Source organism: Chamaea fasciata, unplaced genomic scaffold, assembly GCF_029207755.1.
Source record: "Chamaea fasciata isolate MVZ Bird 193981 ecotype frontalis unplaced genomic scaffold, bChaFas1.0.hap1 SCAF_5, whole genome shotgun sequence".
Classification (NCBI taxonomy): domain Eukaryota; kingdom Metazoa; phylum Chordata; class Aves; order Passeriformes; family Sylviidae; genus Chamaea; species Chamaea fasciata.
This window is the reverse complement of record NW_027094090.1, coordinates 24,326,287-24,352,281: the sequence shown is the minus strand read 5'-3', so window position 1 is coordinate 24,352,281 and position 25,995 is coordinate 24,326,287. Positions and strand designations below refer to the sequence as shown.

At 39.2% G+C, this 25,995-nt stretch overlaps 1 protein-coding gene across 1 annotated transcript in view; it reads left to right on the top strand.

The window, feature by feature from the left end:
- CFTR (CF transmembrane conductance regulator) overlaps positions 1-25,995 on the top strand; it is an 86,409-nt gene that overhangs the window by 50,680 nt on the left and 9,734 nt on the right. The window contains exons 16-23 of the mRNA XM_066183045.1: positions 1,692-1,729; positions 2,691-2,944; positions 3,968-4,047; positions 8,189-8,339; positions 9,447-9,674; positions 11,740-11,840; positions 19,585-19,827; positions 22,671-22,826. Coding sequence (XP_066039142.1) covers positions 1,692-1,729; positions 2,691-2,944; positions 3,968-4,047; positions 8,189-8,339; positions 9,447-9,674; positions 11,740-11,840; positions 19,585-19,827; positions 22,671-22,826 — 1,251 coding nt within the window. The remainder of the gene's footprint in view (positions 1-1,691; positions 1,730-2,690; positions 2,945-3,967; positions 4,048-8,188; positions 8,340-9,446; positions 9,675-11,739; positions 11,841-19,584; positions 19,828-22,670; positions 22,827-25,995) is intronic.

Here is a 25,995-nt window from a genome sequence, read left to right as displayed (position 1 = left end):
AGGAAATTTTAATTTTAAGGTATATCAGATTTATTCCTGTGTATTCAGCATATATTTCTAATGCTGATTGCACATTTTTGCTTCTGTTTTCGACTAAATGTTTTTTAAACAGTTCAAAAGCCTTGTCTTCTAACTGAAAAAAATCTTATGACAAAGAATGTTTCCATACAACTTAAACTTTCCAGTGTGACTATTGTTGAAGTAAAAGCCTATTGGCAAATGAATGGGCTGGAAGATATCCAGCTGCAGCCCAGTCTTGAGCAAACCTCTGTGTGTGTAAGCTGAAATAGCGTGCCAAGTGTTTATGTGCCCTGTGCTAACAGTTTGTACCCTTCCAAGCTGAGACAATGAAGAGAGGCTAGTGATGAATACCCAGGTAAATTGAAAGTGGTGTTTTCACACCCTTCAGATCTGAGTGGGACTATGGTGGAAATTCTAGAGATGCTTTTTTAGATTTTGAATGGATTGATTTCAGGTTCCAGGGTGAGTCCATACAGGTGACCATCAATAGGACATCAACTGCACATATCTCCTAGGTTTGAGAGGTGTATGTTGTGTGTAGCTCACTGAAGCAGCTCAAAACTGTGTCTCATGGATGTAATACCCAGAAACCAGGGATGCTGAGCTGCAAGAAGAGCAGTTTTGGAAGGAAACACAGAGAAAGGCTTTTCTGTGAAACTATTCTGTGGCAATGTTACCTGCCATCATGTTCATGGCTGAAAAAACTCCTCTGTTGTGAGGAGTCAAGATGACAACAGAATTCTGTTAGGACATGTAAAAATTTTATGGTGAAAGAAGCCTGATTCTTACAAATACTTAAATTCAGGACTATCATGGTCAATCTTGAGTTATTTACTGTAAGACCTGCAAAAGTTAGTGGCTCCCAAAGGAACAACTTCAGTTATGTGTTGGAGATTACCACAATACATTTCTGTACAAATGACGTAAAGATATACGGGAAGAAAATGTAAAAACTGTTTAAACCCTTAGAAAAATTATCATAATCAGGAACAGAGCAAATTAAAATGTGATAGACCAGATGAAGATTTCCAGTATCTTGGTGGACAGAGAAGAATATATTACAGACTAAATTCTTGTTGAAGGCTGAATCATCTCACAATAAAAAGGGTTTAATTCTACATTTTAAAAATATTACAATAGATTATGTGGGAAATTATGTAAAACTAAGGAGCAAAGCAATATCAGTCAAGTGAATATACCAAAGGTAGATACCAGCTAGCAAGAAAAACAATACAAAAATAATAATGTTAAAGGTTTGAAATTCATATTTCAATAGATGCCTTTGAAGATACTGAGAGACTAACTCTTGTAGGGTTATTAAAAATATTAATCTTTAAAACTTAAAATTTGTTAAGGCATACAGTTATCAGTAGGAAGGCATTAGCAAGCCTTTGTTAATAGTATGGTAAAAAACAATACAAGAATATTTAGGCATGTGAGAGCCTGATTGTAATACAAGTCTAAATGTAGCTTTCCTGGTGGGTTGCACTAAATTATTTCTGTGGAGAGAGAAGCAGATATTACAAGGTTTGTGCTTCAAGTAAGTTTGACTTCCACCCATTTGTTATGCTCCTTCTAAAAACAGGTATAAAGTCAATGAAAAAAAGATAAGAGAGAAAAATTATATAAAGTGCTAAGACAAAATCTGACTCTGTTTTCTTTGGTCATAGGTAGTAGCTTCTCTTGGTGGGGTATGGTTTCTTCAAAAGTAAGTAGTGGTGATAATTTATTGAGAAACTGGGGTATCCCTTATATTATTTTTTCTGTAAATAGTGAATAAATTCTGCCCAAATTCTATGTGGATAATCACTATCTTCTTGTCAACAAAATGGTCCATAGATGGATGATCTAAATACCTTGTTTAGGTGGTATCTGGTACATCTGTAAGTGCTAATGGTTGAATGGTTTATGCCTTGTTATTGAGTACACAGTAGTGTGTGCAAGATTTTCCTGGATCAGCTCACTCTAGGGATGCATGGACCTGATTATCTTCAATATACTGTGATTGAGAGGTGCTGGGGAAGACTTGCTTGGGAGCATTTTAAGGGAGCAGTTTCTGTAGGACCCCATTTGTAAAATTTCCATTGCTCATCTATGAAGGATTCCCAGAAGTTACAGGGTCAGCAGTTGAAGGTTAAAACATACTGAGCAGGGAAAAGTCAGTGGCTTTTCCTGGGTTAATGCTTTTAATCCCTGTTTTTGTCCTGCAGCAATGTGTCTGTGTGTTTGAGTATAGGAGCATATGGTGATGTGGGTTTGACTGGAGGCGGAGTGATTTATGTTGATTTCCGACTACATTAAGTCACCAAGGGCTTTGCTTTTTATAGTATACTTAAAGAATTTTACTTCCATAAGAATTCAGTTTTTTCAAGATTTAAACTAATTTTTCTGTTTAAAAGAAGTGGGTGTATTTTCCTGGATTAGGTTTGGTTTGTCAGTGATTAAGTAGGCAGTAGATTTGCAAGAGTAATTTACCAGAGCAATTAATAATTTATGTTTCATACATACATGACAATATTTTAAAAATGACTGGAAATATCTATAACTAACCATTAGCACAGTTTTAAAACAAGTGGACACTGGAGTACTGTTTGGTTTTGTTTAGTAAATAAAAGAGAAAAAGCACACAGTTTCCAGTAATGCATTTATTTTTAATTTCCATCACACAGGACAGCTTTGAAGGCAAATTCAACTCAGTCAGAAAACAGCACCTCTGACAAACCTGCTGTGATTGTCACTGACACTAGCAGCTACTACATCATTTACATCTATGTGGGTGTGGCAGATACCCTGCTTGCTATGGGAATCTTCAGAGGTTTGCCCCTTGTGCATACACTTATAACAGTGTCTAAAACTCTTCATCAAAAGATGGTGCATGCAGTTCTTCATGCACCTATGTCAACCTTCAACTCTTGGAAAGCAGGTAACTGAGATTGACTCATCTATGCATTTAATTTCAATTAGATGGTTTTCATTCTGTTGAAGGACAGTGTTGCCTTCCATTTACATTTTCAGTCAAGTGGAATGTTAGAAGCTTGCCACATAAGGTAATTTGTGAATCTTTTAATGAAGCTTGATTGCACTTGAGTGTGACATGTTTCAGTTGTCAATTCTGATTCTGAAATATCACCCTGTAAGAAAGAAATTTGGAGAAAATAAACTGTTAACTGTTCCAGGCAATAAAAGTATAATAACTTCTAAAGAATAGACTTTGTCAAAAACTGCAATAGAAAAGATATTGTCAGCTGTGTCGTGAGTGACAAGGAATCAGATATGGATGATAAATAGTGCCTTTTTTATGAATAGTCCTACTAAAATGGCATAAAACATCAGTTAAAGTGAATGATGGTATGCATATTCAAATTTGGGAGTTGATATAAAGCTCATTATATAACTGGTGCAACAAGTTCCATCTCCTATTGTACCTGAAATTCCTATCTCCTATGCTTCTTACTGATAAGTGCTAGATTATAGGAGACACTGCTAAATGATGATACAACAATGAGTTTCTCCTTCATTTTCCCTTACATTCTTAGCTTTGTTGTTACATGATGTTTAATACAGTAATTCTACTCAGAAATTAAGAAACAGGTTGCAAACAAACCCATGCAAATGCTGGTGTGGAAATTACCTGTGTGTCAGCAGGGCCTGCTGAATAAGGGGTACTGACCTTATGCTTTGTGCCTCTGTTTTCTGCACCTTTTAGTTGTTTCTTTTTTTAAAATTATATTTCCCTGGCTTTTTTTTTTCCAAGAGCTGAAACAGAAATTGTGTAGCTGAATTCCTCCAGGGGGACAGAAACTGTAGCTCCACTAAACTGTAATGGAATTGCTTGTACTTGAAAAAATCTTATACTTAATATTTTGTATTCAGAAAAACTTGTACCTTTTGTAAAGTAATAAATGTGGGATTACTAAAATGCTTGACTTTTTTTTCTTAACCATAGGTGGTATGCTTAACAGATTCTCAAAAGATACAGCAGTATTGGATGACTTACTTCCACTTACAGTATTTGACTTCATTCAGGTTTGTAGAATAAAAGTTGTAACTTTTGCTGTCTTATAGCAATGTGATATTTCAGCTGTATATCTTGTAAAAGAAATAATATTAATTTTTTTTCCAATCTATGTATCTGTGTAGGTGTTTATCCTGTAGGTCAGCTTTATTGTTTCATTTTTGAGTACTTGTCTCTACATGTACTTACCTCCACTGTTTATGCAAATCACTCTTACTACTCAGGCTCAAAAATATTTTTGCCCTGCAGACCCTTAGAGGACAAGTATCCCTGCTGCTGCCCAGACTCAACTGTAGGTCATAAAGGGCATTCCTTAGTTTCTTCCTGTTATCATGGCTCAAGTTTACTGTTTTTTTAATACTATTCTTTCATTGCATTCAGTCACTTTCATAACTTCCCCTCCTTTAGCTCTTCTATTCCCAGTTTTCTAACATCATCCTTAGTTTATTTGTCTTCTGTTGAATATATTCTTAACTTTTCTGTTCCTTTATCTTCTATGGAAATTCCAGCTTTTCCTTAGATAAAACTGGTTTCCATAACATTTTAAATAAGGAAGCTAATCTTCCCTGGTGCTCCTGTTCCTCTCTACAATATTAAGGTGATATAGGCCCAACTTAATCAGCCCAAACACTTTGCTGTACAGATTGCCTATCTCCATGTGTGAGTTTGCCTGCTTTATGGTCCCTACCAGCAAAATGATCTGATAAAGACAGAATTTCTTTCCCTACATCTTTGTAATTGATAGCTTTGACTCATGACTTCAGAGGGGCCAGTGCAGCTCAACATGAAGAGGTTCAAGTACATGACAGCTTTACTTCATGTCCTGCTGTTGTCACAAGGACTTGCTGAATGAGTAAACATGGACATTGAGAGTATCTGAATCAATAGTATAATCTTCAGGGCGAACAGGAGTCACTGCTCTTTTTTCTGATATGACCATTTTATTTCAGATATCTTGTATCTACCATGGGGATGTTATTCCAGAAGCATGTTAATTAGTCTGTCTCTACATTTCAAACTTTCTACAAGAAACTGGCTAGTTTTTCATGTTTTCAAGAATAAGGAATATCCCAGCATTTGGCTTTTCTGTTCTGATGTCTTTCAGAGGTTTAGCTATAACCTATTGTCCCATAGATTCACCTCTCTCTCCTCAGTCTCAACTGCAGAGGCTTCTAGACCTGCCTTTCCAGGTTCTTCTGCTAAAGAACCTACCCACCATTTTGAATAACTTTAACAGTCATTCATTCACAATCTCTTGTAGTCCTCCATAGATTCAGACTTCCATTGACTCTGCTAATGAACAAAGTCAGATTCCTCTGAAAGATACAGAGAAGTTATAGATAGGACTTATTCCTTCTGATGATTGTTGAAGAGTCACAGAATGTGGAAGGGATGTTGGACCTAGGACCTGGAACCCCTCCAGCCCCTCTGTTCAAAGCAGGTTCAGCTAGAGGATGTTGCTCAAGGCCAAGCTTGGTTTTGGATATCTCCAAGTTGTCTGAGAAATGTGTTCCAGTGTTTGACCTTCCCCATGCGAAAAGTGCTTTTTCTTATGTTTAAGTGGAACTTTGTGCATTTCAGCATGTGCACATGGCCTCTTATCTTCCCAGTATATGCCATTGAAAAGAATGTGGCTCAAGCACATATGGTCCACAAGAAGTACCTACTAGTATTTATATAAACAGAATATATTTTAATTATATAAATAATAACAAACTGCATGCAATGTACAGAAACGTTTATAATTTATATAAGTATAATAAATACCAGCAGATACAAAGTGATGAGACCCCCTAAGCCCTCTCTTAAGGCTAAACCCAGTTTTTTCAACCAGTCCTTGTTTCTTGGAGATCCTTCATGTGAGAAGCTTCTGGCACATACTGCTTGTTGAATATAATCTCACACAAAAGTTCATAGTGAGCTCACTGAAAGTTTATGCCTGTGACCATGACTGGTTTCCTCTAAATGATAAACTCCTGTTGGTTAATCTTACTGGCTGTTGCAGTCATTGCAACCCTGAACACTTGCTGAGTTGCTTTGTCTGCTACCACCTGCATTTTTCAAACTGGGAAACAGTGGAACATGTCTCACCATCTGGCCTCTGTCCCAGGGCTGAAAGCACAGCATTTGAGACACTGAACTGGGCTGCATGAGCCCTCTGCTGTCATTCCTCAACTATATGCCAATACCGTGGGCTTGTGGTTTAGATTTTTGTTTCTGCCTTTTTAGAGAAAATATCATCTTCTGTCTGACTTTAGGCTTTCTTAGGAGTTTATGAGATAGCACAAATTTTCATTTTCAACTTTTTAGTGAAATAACTGTGGGACCAGCAGTTAGAAAAATATGGCATCATGACGACCTTTACAAAATTTGAGTAAATGACAGAAACGGGAATTACAACAGTCACTGAGTGACTGTAATCTCAAGTAATGTGAGAACTGTATAACTCGGCTCAATATCCCTTGAATAGCTCATTTGCTTTTTAACGATTAGAGAGAGATACAAGTGTTACTAATTTCTGCAGTTTGAAGTAATGAGTAAACACAAATCCATTCTTGCATTGCTGCAGACCAGTGCTAAACAGCCTGCACAAAGCGTAATCCACACATTCCTTTAAGAGAAATGAGGAAAAGAGTGAAAGAACTCATAGGATCATAACATCATTTGGGCTGGAAGGAACATTGAAGACCATCTAGTTCCAACTCCCCTGCACAGGAAAGGACACTTTCCATGAGATCAGGTTTCTCAGAGTCCCTTTCAAGCTGGCCTTGAACACTTCCAGGAGTGGGGCATTCACAAGTTCTCTGGGCAACCTATTCCAATGCCTCACCATCCTCACAGTAAAGGATTTCTTCCTAATATCTAATCTAAGCCTGCTCTATTTCAGTTCAAAGCCATTCCTCCTTTAGCTAGTTCAGCTGTAATTTTTTTGATATAATGTGATATAATATTTTTTTATATAATCTGAGCTATTGCATTGCTCAGATTTCTGATGAAGAAAAAGTGGTAGGAAACTTAGAATGTGCTTGCCTGTTCATGAAAGACCTCTGACTTGAAATACTTGGAATTTAAATGCTTCCTTGAGTTTATATGGATGTAGTAGCAAAAGCACCCACTGCAGGTTTCTTCCTAATGTGAAATTAGTTTTGCTTTCCATCTGCTTCTTTGCTGACTGGTCATTTGCAGTGATGTTTCAATGCAGTGTTCATAATTTTGTCCAAATTGTCCATTTGCAGGTGGTTTATGTTGGTAACTTGGCAGTGTGAAGAAGTTGTTTAGTGCTAGATGTAGCACCCTGATACAAAGCAGAATTTTGCTATTCTGTGTACACTAGTATACTTAAGTTTCTTTAGATTTCGACATGAGACAAAACCTGCCTACCTGCTTAAGTCTCTTCTAGAGTAAAGATCAAGACCAGATTTAGCTGATTCTGTCTGGAGCTACTAGGATGAGGTCTTAAGATGGTAGTAGTCTCTAGTAGGTTAAAATCAATTAACTCTGAAGCAATTTTGTTGCTTTTGTCATCTGACACCTTTAAATACCTTTTTATTTCTCCTGAAACTGTTAATTTGTCATACCACCATTTCTCGTACAATTTATTTCCTGTCTTCTGATCAGGACAAGCAGGAGTGTTCGTTTCGTATATGAGTTACAGTCCCTTGAGCAAGCAAAGAGGTACAACTTCCCACTTTTTCTGATCCTCAGCAAGGGTGCTTTGCCCAGAACCTGCAGAAGACTGTCACTCAGCTCCTGACAGTCTTGAACACCTAGTCCAGACAAGACAGGGATAGCACCGGTAGGTTTGGTAGGTGTCTGCAGATATTTCAAGTGTCATTCTCACAATTTTGAGTGAAGAGCTGCTATTGTTTTTGTGTGGCTTCGTATTTTAGAAGCCTACAATACTGATTGCATTACAGAAAACACTTCTTCCATCTATTAGATGGCAGCTTTTTGCAACAGGTTATGGATCTAGTCCAAGTTATTCATTATCTTTTCATGGAGGTTTGTTCTCAGCTGCAAATCTTCTTAGGTGAGCACTTTATGTCTGTTGAAACAATACATAGTTGCCGTAGGAAGGAGATTCATCACCAATCTCTAGTCTATAAAATGACAAGTTTACTATATCAATAGTATTTTTCTTTCATTCTACAGTTAATACTGATTGTGATTGGCGCTATAACAGTAGTCTCAATATTAGAACCCTACATCTTCCTGGCATCAGTGCCTGTGATAGCAGCCTTTATTCTGTTAAGGGCATACTTCCTCCACACTTCTCAGCAGCTGAAACAACTGGAATCTGAAGGTAGGAGCAGAAAAATTGGTAGACTTTTAAATCCACAACAAATCAATTGAGAAGTGATTTACCCTTTCTCCTCTTTTTTGCGTCTTCTCTTGCAAGATGACATTGTCTTTGGGAGCAGAACACATATCTCCTTAAAGCCGGGGCTGTTACTGGTCCAGCCAATACAGAGTGCTCCGCTGCCAAAGAGCAATTAAAAAGGCCTTTTAAAAGATGGGCTTTATCACCACTGCAGCTGAAAACAAATGAAATCCTGACATACAGTTTTCTTGAGAATAAATGTAACTTGCAAAATTGTGGTCAGAATTGATATGCACCCTTTGAGTTTTTTTCTTTGTAAGAAAAGTTTTTAATGGATATATCTTGATCACAAAGAGCTCTTGTTTCTGAATAGGTTATTTGATTAAATTTCCATCCCCTCCCCCTGTTAAGAGACTAAAATATTCCAAATAAAAACGAAAACCTCATTGGGAAGTGTAAATTTGCAGACCATGCACTGTTGCCTGGCTTTGCAGCAAACTGGCAGATCCTCAGCAAATTCAATTCTGAATCTTAACTAGTGGTGATCCTCTTCCCTTTTACTAAATGTAATTCTGGAGTTCTTCAGATCTAAATTTAAATTTTTTGATGTTCACAGGGATCCAGCACTGGCTCACCACTTTTTATGTAATGCAAGATCTGCCTAAAATTACCATGTCAGTGTGGTTGAATCCGGAGCATTAAAGTAGTCTGCCTATGCTGAGAAAGCTTCATGTAATGGAGTTATCAAAATTGCAGGAATTAATTTTGGCTGGGGAGGAGCAGCCTTTCTCTTGTGCTGACCTACAGAAGGCCAGGAGCTTCCCCAGGCAGATATGAGACAAATAGTTACGTGCTAACTATGAAGAATTATTGTGATTCCTTCCTGTCAATACACTGAATGTAATTTCAAGCCATTCTTGCCAAAAGTGTTGTTGTCTGTGCTTCGTTAGGATTACTTCAGTCATGTAGTTTGGCCACACACTGGCAGTAGTTAACGCTGCTGTGAGGTAGAGCATGGAGGGGTATTTGCATTATATCAAAGGCATTTGCTCATGCATGTTATGTTGTTCTAATTTAAACACTTTGCAGCTCGGAGTCCAATTTTCACCCACCTTGTTACAAGCTTAAAAGGGCTGTGGACACTGAGGGCTTTTGGGCGGCAGCCGTATTTTGAGACCTTATTTCACAAAGCTCTGAACCTGCACACGGCAAACTGGTTCCTCTACCTGTCAACACTGCGCTGGTTCCAGATGAGGATAGAAATCATTTTTGTTGTCTTTTTTGTTGCTGTGGCATTTATCTCTATCATAACTACAGGTATGGTAACTTTACCCAAAAACTGAAATGGAAGTCTGCTGCTTCTTTTTAACAGCAAAGCTTTAGAAACTTCTGAGAGAAATAAACTGTTGTGGAACTTAGCATACATTGGAGTCATTGATTTAAGTATGTCGTAATAGTAAACACAATTTAATTAAAATAGAAGTAACACCATTATTACCTGCAGTCTGATATTGTAGAGGACTCATTAAAGGGATTAATCTGAAAATAGTAACTGAAGGGACAAAACTTTCATTTTCTTGATTGTAATTGCTGCAAAATTATCTCATGTGCTTGAAACAAATTACTTTTCCCAGAAACTTGGATGTTGATCACACCTGTATAGCTCAAAGGTTTTTAGTAAATAGAAGATAATATTCCTCTCATTTGCAAATGGTTAAGACATGAAAAGTTTTAATAATCTTTTAAGACCCACACTATTAGGAGAAATTTTCATCCAGTTCTTTAGTTCCCAACCCACTGATCCATTTTTCTATGTGGAGCTTTGCAAATTCTATTCAAAATTCCCTGAAAAACTACTCACCTGACTCACCACTCCTAGTAAACACAGTATATGAATGAGAATCACACTATATCTCACTTGTGTTTGAAGTGATACCCATGATTTGCCGGGTGTAGCCAGCCTCAAACTAGCAAAAATTAGGAGTATGATGTCCCAATAATGTTAATAATTTCTTTCTGTGGAAAAATTCAGCTAGAGATTACTTTAAATACAGGTTTTTTTAATCCTCTATGCTTCTGTTATGTTTAGACATAGTTCTACCTCTCCGAGTTTTACACTGAATTTTGCATGCAGGATCTGTATGCAGTTTCAGTACTATGGTTGATGATGAACAAGAGTTTGATGATTTTATAGAGGAGGTTTTAAAATCCAACAATATTCAAATTTCTTTCAGCTGTACTTCAGTGTTGAAAAGGAGTTATATAAGAGCTTGAAATTTATCAAATATTTGTAGATTTGTATAGTTTATGAAATGCTATCCTCTGTTTCTTGTAGAAGGAGCTCTAGCTCTTCTTACAGAAGGAGACACCACACAAAAATAGGCACCTACAGTACTTTGGTTGCTTAGGAGACTTCTAGTTCCCCTTCCATTCTTGGGAAACTGTGTTCCTTGTTGTCCTTCTCATTTCTCACTCTGTGTCCTTAGTAGTTTGGGGTTCTTAGGAAAATAATTTCTTGTGTTAGTTGTCCTGGATGTTTTACTGGAGAAAATGAGTTAGAAACACTTTTAAAAAATACTAAAATTTTTCATCTTGCCACCTTTATAAACTTTACTGTTATAAATAATAGGGCCTTGGAGCAACACAAAATTCCCTTTCTTAATCTATCAACTTTTGCAAGGAATATTTTGCTTTTATTGCTTACTTTTATATTTACTTATATAATGAGATGTCTATAAGAAAAACAGGAGGAGGTTTATTGAGGAGAATTATATAAGGAATGGAGAAATCATAGAAAGGCATTTGGCTTAAATTCTCAATTCCGTTTATCACGTACTGAGGTTAAAAAACCAGTGTGGTAGTTTAAATGCTTATATTGTATTATATGAAGTCATAATGGAAAATCCCATCCTTGTTACAGCTGACAATTAAAGCAAAAAAATTTACATCTGCATCTTATTGAAACACTAGGGAGATTATCTTCTATTTGTCAAAGAAATGAAATCGTAAGCCATTTTGAATTTTAAAGTTGTTAGCTGTATGTGGTGTTTTTGTTAGATAAGAGTAATTTCACAGATTCATGTGTGTTGAAAAAAGGAAAGTCTAATCAAGATTGCAGAAACCTGATTCTGTTAAGAACAGGTTAAGACTGAACTTTTTCTTCTGCCAAGCAAGATTAAGGTTTCTAGTGAGTTCAGTGCCAAAGACAGGGGTTTAACTTGATTTAGCTCTCAGTCCTTTTTATGGTTAAAAAATCCATATTTTCTCCACAAAATAAAAGAGGAGAGAGAATGAATATGCATTTTAAGATATACATGCTAATTTTCTGTTTTCTAATGGCTTTTTATTTGCATAGGAATTGAATGTGTTTTTCTCTCCACAGGTGATGGACCAGGTACAGCTGGAATTATTCTTACTTTGGCTATGAACATCATGGGAACCTTGCAGTGGGCAGTAAACTCAAGTATAGATGTTGATAGTTTGGTAAGCAAAAAATGCATGGTGCTGTGCTTTCTTTTGAGGAATTGCCTTATTTTGTTGATTATGGTTGTGCAGTGAATTATCTTCTGAGTTGAATATTATGCAGATGTGTCAGAAAAGTTTCCCTCATACCTTTGATATCAAACTACTGTCTTTGGGACAGCACAAACTGAGTTTTTCCATGATCAGAAGTTTTTCTGGCCTGGAATAGGCAACAGCAAAAACTTGCATTTGAGGATTCAGATTGCAGATGTTGCAGTGATAGGAAAACCTTGAAAAGGCTTGGGGTTGTTTTGTTATGATTATATTTTTACTCTGATTATATTTCCTGTATTTATATGTATGAAATACACCTTTCTTGGTCTACTTAACAGCTGTGCATAGCAGATCACAATGGATGTTTTTGAATTCCTTTCACCTATTATCAATTGTGGTTTAAAAATCTGCCCTTGACTTCCCTGGCAGTCTTTTTCTGGTTTTATGTATTGGAAAACAAAAAAAATTACAGCAGATTTCAGAGTCCCTTAGATCAGAAACCCTGATTAATTGAAATTAATTGTCATATTAAAAATATATAATTGGGGCAGACGGTGACAGTGAAGCAATATTTGCAAGTCTAACAGTAATTCTTTTTAAAATAAATTATTCAACTACATTCACCCTGAGGGAAATCATTAAGAGCCTCAGAACAAGGAATTAACCATTTACAGTATCTAATCTCTTGTTTGCACTTGTGACTGCTGACAGTCGAGGAAGCTGATGGTCATTCAGCAATATTTCCTATCCACTAAATATTTTATGCTAGCTCCTTTTTGCTTTGTTGTGAACAGCCTGTCTGGAAGGGCAAACACCTTGTGAAAGGGCTTCATTGCTGTAACTGCAAGACCTGCTGAGCAGTAATTACATGACTAAAAATGAAGTAAAATGTGATGTTGGTAAATCACAGAATTTTTAGGGTTGGGAGGGACCTCTGGAGATCCTCTTGTCCATCTTCCCTGACAAGGCAGGGTCACCTAGAGCAGGTGACACAGGAACTCCTCACAGGTGGGGTTTGAATGTCTTCAGAGAGAAACTCTATGACCTCCCTGGGCAGCCTGTCCCAGTGCTCTATGATCCTCAATGTGAAGAAGTTCTCCCTTATGTTGAGGTGAAACTTTTTTTGTGTTTTAGTTCTTAGCCATTGCTCCTCATTCTGTCACTGGGCACCACTGAGAAGAGCCTGGCACCATCCAACTGACAGCCTCCTTTGAGATATTTATATGCATCAATGTGATCCCGTCAGTGTTCTCTAGACTAAACAGGCCCAGTTGCTGCAGTCTCTCCTCATAAAAGAGATGCTCCAGACCCCAAATGATCTTTGTGGCTCTCCACTGGACCCTCTCCAGTGGCTCTTTGTCCCTCTTGAACTGAGGAGCCCAGAACTCAACACAGCGCTCCACATGTCGCCTCACCAGGGCCGAGCAGAGGGCCAGGACCAAGTCCCTTGACCTGCGGGCCACACTCCTCCCGATGCACCCCAGGTGACCACTGGCCCTCCTGGCCTCAAGGGCACACCATCAGCTCATAATCAATTTGTCATTCACCAAGACTGCCAGGTCCTTCTCTTCAAAGCTGCTGCTCTCTAGTAGGTCAACCCCCCCGCCCCAAAACCACAACAGCAATACGCGTGTTCATTCACTGGGCTCTCATTTGTAAACTCCATCCCCTGTAAGGCAGAATGTGATCACTTTAAGTATAGGAATCTGTATACAAATCATGTGTGCATATTACACAGCTTAATACAAACTGAAGGTGTTTCACAAGAGCAACAGGAAGTCTTACTGTAGGATTCAGAGGGTGCTGGACAAAATAGTGTTTTAATAAAGAAGAACTCCTCCTTTTTAAAAGTACAGTCATGTTAAAATGTCACCTATTAGTAGCAATAAAGTAACTCCCTTTCCCTTGGGAAGGGAGTCTAAAGTTGCTCTAGACTTTTCTGAGTACTTTGCTCTGTATTGAGATGAAGGACTGTGCTGGAGCACTGGTTGTGTTATGTTATGTGCTATATTATATTATTGATAGCCTTCTAAGGTCCATCAGGTGGATCCTCTGGACATCTTTTAGCAGTGGATATCTGCCCACCCTCATTACACGAATTTTTAGGCATCCCAGATGAGAAACTAGTAGATATTGCTGGCAGAATGATTTTCTTGACATTCAAAAGCTGTTCCCGTGCACAAGCAGATAAAAATGGATTAATGGTGTCAAGGTAATAAAAAAGCTTCATAGGGCAATAGAGGTGTATTATTTCCTGCTCTGTAGTCTCTGCATTTAACACTTCCCTCTTCGAAGTATTTTACAATTCTTTGGCTAAAGATGTTTTGCAAAGGGTTGCCTGACTTAGTAGTCTAGTTATACTCTATTTTTCTCTCAGGAAGTAGTTTGAAGCTCCCCACAGGACCAGATTGACTAGAATTGACACATCTCCACATGTCTCCAGTTACAGATACACACACACTGCTATAGTTGACATCACTCTTGCCCTTCCTTGAGCAGCTGTAATATCTGTGTTTACAAGCCTGCAGACAAGTGTGCCTGAGTGAATAGCACATTTGTAGGTAGCATTCTTTGGTTGTCATATAAGCTGTAGTTTACTGCAAGTAGTTGAAAGCCATGTCCAAAGGAGTAGCTGTCCAAACAGATGGGTAGGTGGCAAATTTGACTTTATTCCACACTATCTTCTTCTTGAGCTTTCCATGACACTGGCGCACAGAAATCTGAGTTCCTGGGTTTGTTTTTATTTCTACGTACACAGATATTGTCTTTAAAGCAATTTGAAAAAGGTTTGGCTTTAAAATAAAAATCCCAATTGTATCAATACCCCATAATGCTTTAATGGTTTTGGCATCTCATTGTCTACAGCCCTGATACTTTGTCTGCTCTGCCTTTATTTAAAAACAAACAAAACCACAAACAACTCCCCCAAACCCCCTTTCACACCCTCCAAATATACGTGGTCACTCTGACAGCTATCCGTTATTTCATTTAAAGCTACAAATTAGGCTAGATTCATTGTTTCACTTTGATCATTTCTGCTAATATCCCTTTAGCTGCTTTTCAGTCTTTTTCTTATCCTTCTAGACAGTCTTGTAGTGTTTTGAATTATTTTTTCCTTCATAAGGAAATTGAAAATAATTTTTTCAGTAAGTGCTGCTTTCACAGATAAGCATTAGCTAGTCCCAGTGGACTATTTTAATGCTTACTAACCTCTTCTTTCACAGATGTATATCCGGCGATAGCAGTGCTTTAACTGTGAAGGACAGTTCCTTTTATCAGGAAAAGAGAAAATGCCATGCTTTTACTGTTGCCAAGATTACTTATATAAGGAGATATAAAAAGAATCCCGTAAAGACATATTAAAACCCAACTTGCTAAATGCCACAGTGCCCCACCCTGTACATCAGGGATGCTGAAGAATTAAAGTAATGCAGGGTAGAGAAAAGGACCAAATTTGAAAGTACAGCTTTGAAAAATAATGGTGTTTTTACAGATGATTTTTATGCTTTTATATTCCCATACCTCTAACCTGTTCAATTCACTTTTTTTTGTTGTTTGTTTGGTTTGGTTTGGTTTGGGTTTTTTTCCCCCAATCTTGGACATGATCTTAATATGGTTTTTACTACTTTGCAGCAAACCCGAGAGCACTGTTAATTTCCAAAGTTTGAGTTTAAGTAGAGTAAATACTTGACTGTAGAATCTGCATTAGAAAGGCAGTCCTTGAAGTGAGATGTTGATCTTCTGGAAGGGAACATAATGAAGAAAAAATTTTTAGAACATTCTCTTTTCTGCCTGCCTGCACAGCAGTGTGAAAAGGAGAAAAAAGGCGTAAAAGTTTTAAATGAACAAAGTATTTAATTTCGGCAGTTTGGAAGAGAAGATACATCCTATAAGTGCACCCAGTATGCAACAGCAAATGATGTGTAACCTCAGTAAAACCATATGTTCTGCCTACAGAGCCAGTTTTGGCAGTGACTTAATGCACAGGATTTTTTACAACATGAACCATTGGACCAATCTCCCACAGGATCTCCCAGTTGCACAGTGCACTTTCCAAGCAGTGTGTTTGTGAGGAGGTCTGGCAACACAGCCATGGAATACCATGTGTGTCTGGTCTGAAGAGAGTGACTACTCTCTTTTTAGTAGAAGATAACACAGAGACTGATTAAATCAACTCTATTAGCTTCCTTGTAAAATAATTACTTCTTCCACCTCCTGGAAATATGAATTATATAATTGTGTTATGAATTCTCCTTCCAAGTTAAGGAGAATTTAAGTGATATTAATGAGAAAATAAATTAAAGAATTTGCAGTGCTATTAAAATCTCAGTAAAATACAATTAGGAAGGGCTAAAAATAGTGCACTATGTCATAGACATAGGGATGAAAATAGTAAATATACTCCTTTATTCAAAAGTACTAGTTAAAGAACATGAATATAGCTGGCACAGTACTGATGGGAATAATGGATAAGAAACTTGCTGTCACCTATCCTATACCTGTCATTATGAATGACAGAACACTTCTACCTGTGAAAGGAAGAATGGATATTTTTGTGAAATGCCTGACATGCTACATTCTGCCCAGATTTAAATAATAGTTCAAGCTATAGAACAAGGAATTCAGAATTGATTTTAAAATTATTAAACTGTCTAAAACACCTGCATATGTAACTGATAAGTCTGTCAGGGGAGTTAGGACATTGGGATGAAACTTTCTTTTGTATAGAAAGGCTCTTCACCCAGCTGACTTCACAGCAGACATTGGGCAGTGTGTAGTGGTACGACTTCTTGAGCAGTTATGGGGAACCTCTGCCTGTACACACATTTGCAGGTCTTGATGAAGCCAAGAAAGATCTTCATTTCTAAAATGGCTATCAAGCACCAATTAAAATAACTGCATGGTGGTCATCTTGGGATTTACTATTGACAGTCAGACAGAGAGAAAATTGTCAGCCTGATCCGAGGTCTTCCTGTTTGTATCACCAAAAAGAGCTGGGATGTATACATGAACATGATGATGACCATGCTTTTACATCTTGCACAGTGGTTTAGATGGAAATAAGAATTGACAGACTGTGTGTTAGCATGCTTTTTAGTACTTCTGTCACAACTGTGCTCCAGGATACTGAGATACAAGATGTGATCCCAGTATTCCCTTGTATTTGCTTCTACATAGAATATCTACCTAACAGTATTTCAATTGGCATTGAAGAGCAAAAAGGAATTGTACCTAATATGTCAAGTAGAAGCACTTTTCAGACGGAACATAAAAGCAATTAAACCAAGATGTACAAAGGGTTTTCCACGATACCACTAAAACAGAAATATATTTCTGAGAATACAGATTAGAGAACAAATGTTGTTTACAAGAACAAATTTTTGCAAAACAAGGAATCTAATGAATTAATTAGTTGGACTGGGGCACTTAGGTACCTAAATGTAAAGGGAAGTCACATCTTCTTCAAGTAAGGAGCTGAAACTTGTTTCCTGAACAGGAGAAAAATAGACATTTTGAAGACTCTAGGACTGCCAGCATGAACAACATGCTCTGACAGTGTGTTAGGAATTACAGCTTCTATAGAATGGATTTTAATGTTAACCTAAACAAGCTACATGTTGGAGGCCAAAAAGCGGATAGAGAAGAGAAACTTTACAAAATCAGAGCTAGGCTTGCAAATGGCTCAAAAACGGGATGAATACTTGATCTTAATTTCCACTAAAAAGGCAGTGTTTAGTATGTGGACTTAAAAATGGAGCAGAAGGTAGAAGTGGGATTTATAATATCTGAGGTGGGGATTATATGTAAACCAGCTAGGATCCTGGTCTCACTAAATCGTACAATTTGTGGGGGGACACACACCTGTGAGTCAGCCCATCTAAAATCAGAATCTTCAGCTAGGGGTAATTCATTTCTGCAGCTGGACATTTCACTTAAACATGTGAAACCAGTCTGGAAAATGCCATCCATACCAGGTAGAGCAGACCTGACATCCAAGTGTTCAGGAAAAACTGGCCGAGAAGCTGGAAATTTTACGATGGCCACTTCAAAGAAATAAACCAAGCTGGCAGTGGTGGTGGCATGTGATAAAATAGCAACTGTCAATTTTTTTTGTTGAGAAGGAGAAATGAGAAGTCATTGTTACCACCATCAGTTTGTTAGTGTCATAGCAGCAGTCTTTAGAAACTATTTTTAAGAATTAACTAAAAATGTGATCCTTATAGACTGAAGTCACATAAGTTTGCTGACATTAGGGTTACATCACAGTACCTTCATAGTGGTGTCTGATGATTTCTTTTCCAGATAAAAGTAATGTAATAGATCTCATTTGCCTTCAGAAAAGCATTGACTGTGGCTCTGTTTCAGGAATTATATAAATGAAGGATATCAGGATTATGACAGGAACTGTAAACTAGTTAATGAGCTGGTCAGAAAGGAAATGGCATTAAGCTGTAGGTATTAACCTGTAGGGAGGCTACTCAAAAAGATTAGGTTGCTGACTGAGCTCATTGTAATCTTTTTAAAATGCTCTCAACAAAATAAAAATGTGTGTTGAAGGAGTCTGCCAATGGAACAAAGCTGAAAGGCAGCGTTGGCATAAAAGAGTTTAAATGGATTAGGTGACTTTAAATGGCAGATATTAAATAGATTTAAATAACAAAAGTGCAAAGGCTTGGATTTAGGGACTGCTAAGAATAACCTCAGTTGTAAGTGAGGATATTGTTTAGAAATGGCTAAAATGGAGGAAAGCCTGGCTGACCACCCCTCAGTCAAAGGCTGACTATGAGATGTGAAGAAAAGAGTGTATGATCCCAGGATATCTTAATGCAGATATTCCTAATATAGATAGGGAAGTAACAATGCATTTGTATAATGTCCTGGTAAAACATCCGAAATGCTGTGTACATCCTAGTGAGACAGGAAATCTTGATTTAAACCGGGGAGTTTGGAGAAGAAGAACATATATTAAGAAAGAGGCTTAAATCTGGATTTTCTTTAGTCCTTAATAAAGTTATAACAGCAAAGTTGTCCATAAAGTAAAAAAAAAAAAATGTTTTCTGACCACCTGAGCAGTGAAGTTGTAGTGAAGGAGATAAATTATTTATTGACCCTTGACCCATTTAATAAAAATAAGATCAAGAAGATCATTTCTAGTCCCACGTTCCTTTGAAAATGCACCAATACTGCTACTAGCAACTTCTGTCTGAAGTTCATGAACTACAAGACTTTATTATTTCACTTAATATGTATAATTACTGATACAAAATTCATTATAATGGAACTTCCTAGTAATTAATCATAAATACTCAAATGTTACTGTTTAATGATTATTCCTTTTTTACTTAACACTACTGCTTTGCATTTTTCAAATCCCAAGCAGTCTAACGATCTTTGGAGATCAGTCATTATTCAAAGAACTTCAGGTTTTGGGCAACACCATACCTTCCTGAAGAAAAGTCCCTTTTCAAGGGACTGGGACCTCCCAACTGCCCTGCAATTCCAGTTCCAGCCACACTAGGTCTTAAAGAGACATTAAGAGATTTTGGGTACAGATAGATAAGGTACAATACTGGTTTTGGTTACTCATGACAGTAGCTTACACAGAAAAAAGACTCACTGCCCCGGCTAGGAATTAGGAACAATTTTATTTCATTTGTTTTGATAGTTTAGTATGAATTACAATTAGAATACTGTTTGTTTTGATTTGTAGATGCGGTCTGTCGGACGAATATTTAAATTCATTGACATGCCAACAGAAGAGACAAAAAGCATTACGCCACAGAAGAATAATCAGTTTTCAGATGCTCTTGTAATTGCAAACAGGCATGTGAAGGAAGAGAAGAACTGGCCATCTGGGGGCCAAATGACTGTGAAAGATCTTACAGCCAAATACGGTGAAGGAGGAGCTGCTGTACTAGAAAACATTTCCTTTTCAATAAGCTCAGGGCAGAGGGTAAGACACTGTTATGTTGTGTTTTTTCTGACTTCTATTAAGCTTAAGTATAGAATTGTCATAAACCTATTCAATGGCTAAAGAGGATTCTGAGTCCAGTAAGGTTTTCTCAATGAAATTGTTGCAAAACAAAATATCTTCTAAACTAACTGAAGAACAGAAATGACTTAGGATAAAATACATATGCACCAGTTTCCCAAGCCGTATTCCTATGCCTGACATTCTGCAGCTGTGGAGAGGGAAGCTTGCTGGTGAATGCAGGTGCTGGGGACAGCCTGACCCGGTGGGGCAGGGCACAGAAGAATGCCGGCTGCCGTGCCAAGGGTAATGCACCGCTGGCTCCGGCGGCCGGAGGGTGGAGGTGCCATCTCACCCTTCCCGTGAGGGCTCCACGCCACCCGGAATTATTGCATTGCACACCATAAAGAGCTCTGTGCTTTACAGGACTGACAAACCTCTGAATGATCTTCATGGGTGTTTGGGGTTGTGTTTAAGACAGAGCTTTAGTTTCAGGACAGCATTTAGGTAGAAGTTCAACACTTTGCTTCAAGTTCATGGTAAAGGCCCATCCATGCTGGAATAGAAAGAAAGGCTTGTGATTTCCTGAGCTGAAGCCGTATGGAGGAAGAAGAGATTTTAACTGTTCCATGTAAATGAGAAAACAGGTTCAGCAACATGGCCCCTGACCTTGACATGAGGCACATATCCACTCTTGATTTGGATAGCACCAGCCTCTGCTAGATTTGGTAGATTTTTCGTGGTTTACATGAACTGAATGTTTCATTTACTAAGTTTGAAGGCACCAAAATTTTGAACCCAGAGTTCTGATTTCCTGTCGCACCATCCTGAAACCACTCTGCCTTTGAAAGAGAGATGCCTGTGATTTCTGGAACGTGGAGATGCAGGTGCTGCTGCGGGCTGGTGGATTTACTTCCTAGAAAATCGCTTGTAGCAGTGGAGTAGGGAAAACAAAAGACACTTTTGTACTGTACAGAGAGGACGTAGAGCAGTAAAAACAAAAATCCTTTTCTCACGGCCTGTGATTCAAGTTCAGTGATGAATCCTGGACTCAGATGCTCCTTAAACTGCAGAGAATTTGTCTCTACTGCAGAGGTAGTACACCAAGAAGGAAACAGAGGACATCTCCTCTACTGAGGGATGTAATGGAATGGAATGATCATCTAGTCCTACTGCCCTACCACTTAATGGCTGTCCAGAAGTTAAAGCATATTATCAAGGGCCTCTGAAAGACTTAAAGGCTTGGGGTCTCTCAATCACCTCTCTAGGAGGCCTGGTCCAGTGTTTGACCACCATCTTAGTAATTAAATGCTTCCTAATGTCCAGTCTGAACCTCCCCCTGGTGCAGCTTTGAACCACTTCCACATGTCCTCTCACTGGATCCCAGGGATAGGACATCAGTTGCCCCTCAGCTTCTTCTTCAAACTAAACAAGCCCAAGCTCCTGTCCACTCCTCATAGGATATTCCTTTCAGCCCTTTCACCAGTGTTGTTGCCCTCCTCTGGATGCCTTCACTCGCCATCACATCCTCCTTACGCTGTGGAGCCCAGAACTGCACGCAGCTCTCCTGGTGAGGCTGCTCCAAAGCTAAATAGAGTGGGATAATCTCCCCCTTTGCCCAGCTGGTGGTGATGCTGTGTTTGATCAGCCCAGGATGGGGTTTGCCCTCTTGGCTGCTCGGGCACACGCAGCTGGCTCACGTTGATCCTGCTGCCAGCCAGCCCCTCAGATCCCTCTCTGCAGGGCTGCTCTCCAGCCACTCCTCTCCCAGTTTAGACTTGTGCCTGGCATTGCTCCATCCCAGGTGCAGAGTCTGACATTTGGATGTGTTAAATTGCAATCAAACACTGCCCAGCGTTCCAAACTATCTAGATTTCTCTGCAAGGCCTCGCGTCCTCAAGAGGGTCAACAGCATTTCTCAGTTTGATATCATCAGCAACCTTGGTAATGGTGCATTGGACTCTTCCTGCCTCCAGATCATTGATGAGTATGTGGAAGAGAACTGTCCCTAGGATTGAGCTCTGACCAACACCAGCCAGATGTAGCCCCAGTTACCCTACAAGCCTTCAGCCAGTTCTCCAGTACAGTCACACTACAAAAGCACCCCTCACTCAGGCAGGACATTGTTGGCTGTGTAAACCCAGATGTTGGAAAAGGCAGCATCTTGGAGTTTGTTGGTTACTACAGGTATTTGCCCCTTCTTCCAATAGGTTGATTCCCCTACAAGGGAAACACAACTTTAAAAAAAACCCCAAACCTATACTATTTGTTTCTTCACACCTTAGAGGATAAGGAAAATCAGCACCAACTGGGCAGGTTGAGGACTTACACAGGTTTTTAGGGGTGTCCAATGGCATGAAGTCTGCTGTAACCACTGCCTCTGCCTCAAGCTACCCCACTAATCAGAGTTAGGCCCTTTATTTTCAATCATATGAAAATGGAGTAGTTTACTAGGGTGATCTAAATGCACTCCCTACTTAGTTTTTGGTTTCTGGATGTGATTTTGCTGATGAGGGCTTCATAGCAAAGTGAAGGGAAGAGGCACAAAGAGCTGGGTTGATCAGTGCAAGATAATAGACAAGCAAATCTGTGCTTCAGCTAAGGGTAGGCTATCAGATTTTTCATCTGGTTAATTCTAACAAAACAGAGAAGAGTCTGCCCAGACTTTGATTCAGCTATTATCATTCCCACATAAATGGCATTTGCTATCACATTGAAATCCATCTGGACTTCTCTTCACTGCTGAGACCTCTAAGGATTTTGCCTTAATCTGTTATTAATATGTGAAGAGTATTAAATGTTTGCTTGTATGATTTCCATTGCAGGTGGGCCTTTTAGGAAGAACAGGTTCAGGAAAAAGCACTTTACTTTTTGCATTTTTAAGACTGCTGAATACAGAAGGGGATATCCAGATCGATGGAGTCTCCTGGAACACAGTCAGCGTGCAGCAATGGAGAAAAGCATTTGGAGTGATTCCTCAGGTAATGAGATTATTGAATATTTTTGTGCCTTTATTTCCACTGGTTATGTATACCCGGCAGGGATGGGTGGAAGGATGCAATGATTCACAGCAAACTTTGCATTTTTAGGGTTTCTCTGCCACTCCCACAAGAACTCTTCTAGAAATGGGAAGGTATAGCATGCTCAAACAGAAGTGTTTCTAGCCTGCCTCTTTGAGACAGTTTGCATTTTGATTCAGGATAAGATAGTGCCACCTGAAGAAAGAAATACAATCAGCGTTCTCAGCTACTGTTTTCTGAAGCTCTACATCATGTATTATGGTTAACATGTGGATACTGCACATCGTGTGTTTTCCCTGGCAGACTGATAGCAAGCATGTAAACCTAGGGCTTCTGAGCCTCTTGCCAGTGTTCCTGCCACTGGACAGTGCCCTGCATCAGTTACAACTGTGGATTATCTGCCTGAAAAAATGAATGTTATTGTCTGCATACAGTAACACTAAAAGGTGATTGCTCACTATAAGGCTAGGAATGAAAACTGTTGGAATGAACTGCAGGATTTTAACTCTTTTGTACTTTTGTTGTCTATCCTTACCAACAACAGTGATACGTGATTAACAGAACACATATTGACCATCTCTTCTTTGGCAGTTATACATCAGATAGTTCTTCAGTTTCAAAACATGCACAATCTCCTCCATAGCAGTATTCATTCCTTTGGAATCTTGTGACTGTGGCACACTGATAAAAGTAACACTTGATGGCAATCTTACCAATGAGTCGCTCGTGGTATCAGGCGGCAGTGGGAGACTGATTGCAGATCAGCCTGCTGCACTGTGTGGAGCCATGCAGCCTGTCCTGCCTCTATCCATCCTTGAGGGTGGCTACTAGCCCCAGAGACTGAAAAAGATTGTTTGATCCTCGGTCACCTTGGATGACTTCCTCCTTGACACACCCACATGGGAGTGGGCCAACCAAGGAGGCCAAGCAGCCCCTTTTTAACTGTTAGCAGTCAAACTCTCATTGTGCTATTCCCCCCATCCTGTCCCCACAGTAAAGCTGCTTTCCATCTTGTCTTCATTAAGGTCTGGGTTGTTTCCTGTAGTCTCCCATCTGAGAAAGGTGGATACTGTCTTTGAAAGCTCCAGAGTGTATGTGCATAAAGCTGTTGTTGCAGTGACCACATGAGGCACTTTAAAATAGTTGGAGAGACTCTGGGACAGACACAGTTTAACATAATTCTCTAAGTTTTACAGCTTAGGTAACTGTTAAAAGACACTGAAACACTCATGCTGGAAAAAAAAATAGCCTTGATTTTTCAAACACCAGGAGGATTCAGAATGCAATTTTTCTACGTGATGATCAGTTTTGAGCTGTGATATCTCCCCTTTCAAATATGTTATTCCATAGTAGCCCAAGGGCTTTTTGTTTAGAGTAGGCATGCAAAGCAGGTACAACTCTCTTTTCTCTGTGCATTTCATGCTCTAGAGCATGAAATTTCCTAGAGGTAGCAATCTTTTAGCAGTTTGACCTTGTCAGAACAGACCCTTTCTTCCCTGCCGTGTTACACCCTCAACAAACCAAGGCTAACCGAGTGGTGTTGAGTACACGGGTTGGATCCATTTCTTACCTGAACTCTGCCAGTCACACACTGCCAGCAGAGCTGAGGCTTGCCTGGCAAGCTGCCATTTGATAACTGACCTCTTGTCATCACTTCTGTCCTCTCTTCAACATTTTCATATCTGTCTATTCCTTTATTTCCTTCTTTATTACAGCTGGTTCAGTTCTGCAGAGTGATAGTTGCTTGTGAGTATGAAAAAAAATGTACCCCATTCAGATCAAGGCAGCTGTGCAGAGAATTGCATGTGCAGCTGCTTTTATTTCTTTTGGAGGACATGTATGTTATACAACTGTCCTCTGAAGCATGGCTGTATAGGATGAAGGATGCTTTTATCAGTAAGGTCTGCCTGCACTGGAAAATTTGCCTATACAGCCAAGTATAAATTTCTGTTTTAGAAAGGACTTCCTTATCTCTCCCATAATCATCCTTTTGGTCTCTGCCTTTTGCCCTTTGGGATGTGGCTGCCCACCAGAATTTTCATCTTCCATCTCCAGCTGTCCTTGGGTATGCGTGGACTGGGAAGAAATCTAAATGCTTGGTAACAAATAGTCTCATCGTCCCAGTGAAAATATGAGGAATAATTCTCATAACTGACCACTCACTATAGAGTCACTAATGGTGTAGAAAACATTCTGCAGGCATCAGCAAAATGCAAGAGACATTTATTACATGAGCAGTGTAACTTGCCCTTCTGCTAGTGAGCTGCATTGCTACTTCATTGTTAAAATTACACCTTTAGTTCACGTTCGAAAGTCACTGATACTTGGATCAGTGCCAAATAATCCCAGCCTTCCATTCTCTGGAAGGTCGTGAGAGTTGCCAGCCTGTTTGCATCCTTCAGCTCACAGCACTTGTACCAAAGCTTTGGCAAAGAACAGCACATTATGCCACAAAAGTTCCCACATTCAGAACAAAACGAAGTTTTCAGCAGCAGGAAAGAGAAATTGCAAATGCCACCCTGCCTTTCCCAGCAGAACAAAGGGAGCCTTTTGTTCTTTGCCATTCACCTACAGCTTCAGAATGGAAAAAAAATGTTGCCTTTCCTTTCCTGGGCGGCTCTCCTACCTGGATATTCACTGTGTCCAGGAGAGGCTTTGCCAGCAAAAGGAGAATGGAGCTCTACCTGGGGCATGCTTCCTCCTGAAAACTTTCCAACACTCTCCTTATCTTCCTTAACCCTAAGTTTGCCAATTTAGTAAAAAAGGAGTGCTTTTCCGCTGTAGGAACCCCACTAATGCACAACCACATGGGACACACTGCTGACCACTGAGACACTGCTCCATGCAGGCTGCGCTGGAATGACCTGCAGGGTGGTCAGGGATCACACTGAGCAGAAGCAAAGGTGCAAACACCTTGTTTCTCTCAGTATCTCAAATCTGGCTATCAGTGCCTTGCAGTGGTGTGAAGGGTTAAATCATATAAAACCTATCTGTGAAGCACTCACAAGGAAATTCCCTGCTGCAGCTTCTCACACTGAAGCACAGCGTGTGCCACACTGCTCCTACGGGCTGTTTGTCATTCTCCCACAAAACAATTGCTCCACTGACACCAGGCTGCACCTTTGCACCC